General features: G+C 47.5%; 1 protein-coding gene across 1 annotated transcript; it reads left to right on the top strand.

The window, feature by feature from the left end:
• The first annotated feature begins 679 nt into the window (after positions 1–679).
• On the top strand, positions 680–1,802 carry BHLHE23 (basic helix-loop-helix family member e23). Its single transcript, XM_014063737.2, has one exon. The coding sequence runs from the start codon at positions 853–855 to the stop codon at positions 1,549–1,551; it is 699 nt and encodes a 232-aa protein (XP_013919212.2). The 5' UTR covers positions 680–852; the 3' UTR covers positions 1,552–1,802.
• The last annotated feature ends 2,263 nt before the right edge of the window (positions 1,803–4,065 follow it).

The raw sequence follows: 4,065 nt of genomic DNA, 5'->3' as shown, positions 1-4,065 counted from the left end.
TCCCAGCGGGCGCCTCGCCGCAACATAATGGGCGAGGTGGGCAATGATTAATATCCCGCCTCCGGTCAGGGCACCGCGCGGAGCCAGCTGGCTCCAGACCCAGCGAGCTGCTCCAGCAAGACGGCCGTAGGCAGGCGGGCAGGGGCGCAGAGCCGCTGCTGCTGCTGCCGCCGTCGTCTCGCCCATCCCAAAGCCCACCTTCCCCGGGATCGGACCGGGCAGGCTTTCGGCGGCGCCCAGGAGGAGCCGAAAAGGGTGGGCAACAGCTGAAGCGCCGGATCCTAGACGGCTGCGACCGCGAATCCGGAGCAGGTGAAACCAGGGCGCACGCTTTCTCTCCCTCGAATCTCGGGCGAGGCTCCCCGGATCGCCGGGGGGGGGGGGTAGGAGGAGAGAGAAGCGAGAAGCGCAGCTGGACAGAGCCGATCCTCGCCTGCGCGGCCCGACGGCGCAAATTAAGTCCTTCCCAAGAAGAGCAAAAGCGCAGGAGCGCAGCTGGATAGAGCCGATCCCCGAGGGCGCAAAAAAAAAAAAAAAGTCCCTAACTAAGAAGAGGACGAGCGCAGGGCGAGAAGCGCAGCTGGACAGAGCCGATCCTCGCCTGCGCGGGCCGACGGCGCAAAAAAAAACCCACCTCCTTCCCAAGAAGAGCAGGGTTGATTCCCCGACGTCCGGAGCGGCTCTCCTTGGTGCTGAAACGGCGCGCCAGGCTCGCGATCTTCTGGAGAGGCGCGACGGCTGGGCTGGATCCGCGCAGAGCCGGCGCTGGGGAGAAAAAGCGCGCTGCTCCCGGCCGTCTGGAAGAAGCGCGGCTCGGGCCGTCCTAGCCCGGCTGGGCCATCGGGGCCAGCGATGGCCGAGCTCAAAGCGCTGGGCGGCGAGTCCTACCTGGCGCTGGCGCAGAGCTACAACCAGACGGCTTTCGCCTACGGCGCCGTGCGGGGCGCGGGCGAAGCCGGACGCGGTTACCCCGGCGGCGCGGGCGGGCTGGCCTTCCCGGCGGCGCAGCTGGGCAAAGCCGCGGAGAGCAGCGGCGAGCAGAGCGGCGACGACGAGGAGGCTTTCGAGGGCTCCAAGGCGGGTAGCCCGAGCTTCGAACGCGGCGGCGAGGCCAAGCTGAAGACCGCAGGAGGCGGAGGCGCCCTCGGGCCCAAGAAGCCCAAGGAGCAGCGCTCGCTGCGGCTGAGCATCAATGCCCGCGAGCGGCGTCGGATGCACGACCTGAACGACGCGCTGGACGGCCTGCGCTCCGTCATCCCTTACGCGCACAGCCCGTCGGTGCGCAAGCTCTCCAAGATCGCCACGTTGCTCCTGGCCAAGAACTACATCCTGATGCAGGCGCAGGCCCTGGAGGAGATGCGGCGCTTGGTGGCCTATCTCAACCAAGGCCAGACTCTCGGCGCTTCCATCCCGCCCGGCTTGGGCCCCTTCGGACAATCGGCCGCCGTCTATCCCTTCACGGGCGCCGCCTTGCCCAACTGCCCCGAGAAATGTACTGCCTTCGCCGGAGCCGCCTCGGCGCTTTGCAAACACTGCAGCGAAAAACCGTAATGAGACCTTGGACGCTTCTGCAAAAAAAAAATCATAATAATAATAATTCCAGCCCGGGCCTTCCCTTCTTTCCCATCTCCTAAGAGCCTAGACCTTCTCCTTCGTTTTCAGTCCCTTCTCACCCCAAATTGCCTTCCCTTCGCTTTCCCTTTTCCACAGGTTTAATCCGGATTCCTTTCTTCCCCTTCACCACTTCACCCTGTTTTCTTGCAACCCCTTTCTCGAATATTTTTAAGTTTCAGAATTTTCTTTCCCCCCCCCCCCCTACCGTGGTCATGGTTTTTTTCCCCACTTTTCAACTTTGTCCTGAATTAATTTTCGTCCATCACTTCCAAAAAACAACACTTGTTTACAGTATGAGATTATAAACCATTTTTTTTCTCTAGAAGGAAAAAAATGGGGAAAAGAAATTGCGCCAGATTCCTTTGGAGGAATAAATATCATCATCTGGAGGACAAACCTATGCAATTGTTTAATTGAATGCGAAGTTACTTTAAATATATATATTTAAGCAGTCCCCCCCAATTTTGTTGGTTAAATGTATTCAAAATGCTCCGTTCTAAAATTTTCATTTGGGATCCTGATTGTGAATCCAAGGTTGCTTTGTAACGGATTGATTGATCGGTTGATTAGATATATTCCTATCTTAAACCTTTTGACCTATTCTTTGTCTTAACTACAAACTTTTTAAGTGTGAGCTGCTTTTTCAATGCTTTTTTTTTTTGTCTTCTCCATTATGGTTGAACCGTTTTTTCTATCTTGGTAATCTGGGACATTAAAATTCTCTGAGCTGATTTATTTGTATTTATATTAAATAAAAAAAATCACATCCATTAACTCAGATGGCTCTGTCCTAAATCTCTCAGAATGTCGGTTTGCTAAATGAATTAATTCTGTAAATGGGGATTCTTTTTAGAGGAGTCGAGGGTACACATTCTGAATAATACCAGATATATTATGGCTAATCCAGCAAATTGAAACACTTTAAAATCCTATTGGCTTCAGCAGGCTAATATAGAAACAACTACAATTGGTGTTTTTTTTTTTTTTTAGCTAAAAAGCAATGAAAGTTTATCAAGCTATGGAATCTTTTTTCTAATTAATTGACTCCTTAGAATGAGATTTTAAAATGAGATGTGAAAGGGTTTAATTGCACCCACATAAAATTAGTAGTAAATTTTGCAGATTTTGGTGATGTTTTATTGGGAGAAAATGAGGTTTGGCTTAGAGAAAGAATTCAGAGTCTGCAGTCGATATTTTAATGTCTTTCCAACAATTTCCCTCCAAATGTAACTAGTGACACTATAAAAAGAGTTTAATTTCACAAAGGATTCAGCATTGCAGCCTTGTTCAATTCCATGGAGATTATGTATGTTTAACCCTGGCAGAATTCAGAATCAGTTTATGTATATACTATATTATTATCTTTAACCTGAAATCCCTTTATATGTAGAAACAGATACTATAAGTAATGTACATTATAGATACCTACAAAGTAATTAGATATAGGACAATAGATAAAAGTGTTTCGTGGCTGTGCAGGAGAATATTTAAATAAAAGATAATTGCATTATTTCAGGTGGGGTGGCCTGGAATAGATCTGTATATAATATCTGCATCTATCGATCTATCATCTATCTATCATCATCTATCTACCTATTCTCTCTCTCTCTCCCATCTATCTATATTCTTTCTGTCTAGCTGTCTACATCAGTATCTATCCCTCTATCTATCTTTCTATCTATCTATCTATCTATCTATCTATCTATCTATCTATCTTCTATTTATATCTCACATTTATTCTTTTTACAAATAACTCAATGTGGCAGACATATCCAACATACCTTCTTCCTATTTTCCTACTTTCTCCTATTTTCCTTGTGTTTAAAAAAACAACAATTGATGTAAAAGAAGAGAAGTGTGGGGGTTTTCCCCCTCTTTTTTAACTTGGTTGATCAGGACAGGCTCCTTCCTTGAAAGTCAGAATTCACATGGAAATATGGATTTTAAACTTTTAAAAAAGTGCAAGTTGTAAGACAGTCTTATCATTGCAGAAGTCTGGAAATCTGGCACAAGATTAAAGCTTTTTCAACTCAGGTCTGCCCGTTAAGGTATTCCAAACAAGTTGGTACGTGTGAACCTGCATTTTTAATTTTTATTTAGAAGTCTGTGAGGTATGGTTATTTGGGTTCCCTCCATATTTATGTTTAGGATGCTTACCTGCATTCAGTCTACCAGGTAAAAACATCATCCAGAGCCAAGTCCTGGGCACCTGCTGAGTTTGATTGGTTTTCATTTCAGATCAAGCAATTCCACTGTTCATCAAATGGGACCAGCTTCTGAAATTGTAGCTGGAAGCCGAAATCCAGCTGAAAAATTGTACCCCTCTGTTTGAAGTCATTGGTCCTAAGGATGCTTGGACACCTTATTGATTGATTGATTTAAATTGGGTGTAGCGGGCAGGCCTGAAATTCTGATAATTCTACAAAATAAACCAGGATCTAGCTGAACTGA

This window comes from Thamnophis sirtalis, unplaced genomic scaffold (assembly GCF_051295495.1).
Source record: "Thamnophis sirtalis isolate CommonGarterSnake01/CBP01778 unplaced genomic scaffold, rThaSir2_p1.2 scaffold_7, whole genome shotgun sequence".
Classification (NCBI taxonomy): Eukaryota; Metazoa; Chordata; class Lepidosauria; order Squamata; family Natricidae; genus Thamnophis; species Thamnophis sirtalis.
Note: the sequence above shows the minus strand (reverse complement) of the source record. Positions and strands in the feature narration are given on the sequence as shown.

What these genes read in the sequence shown, in the direction of transcription:
- BHLHE23 (XM_014063737.2), top strand. Translation starts at nt 853, where the DNA reads ATGGCCGAGCTCAAAGCGCTGGGCGGCGAGTCCTACCTGGCGCTGGCG.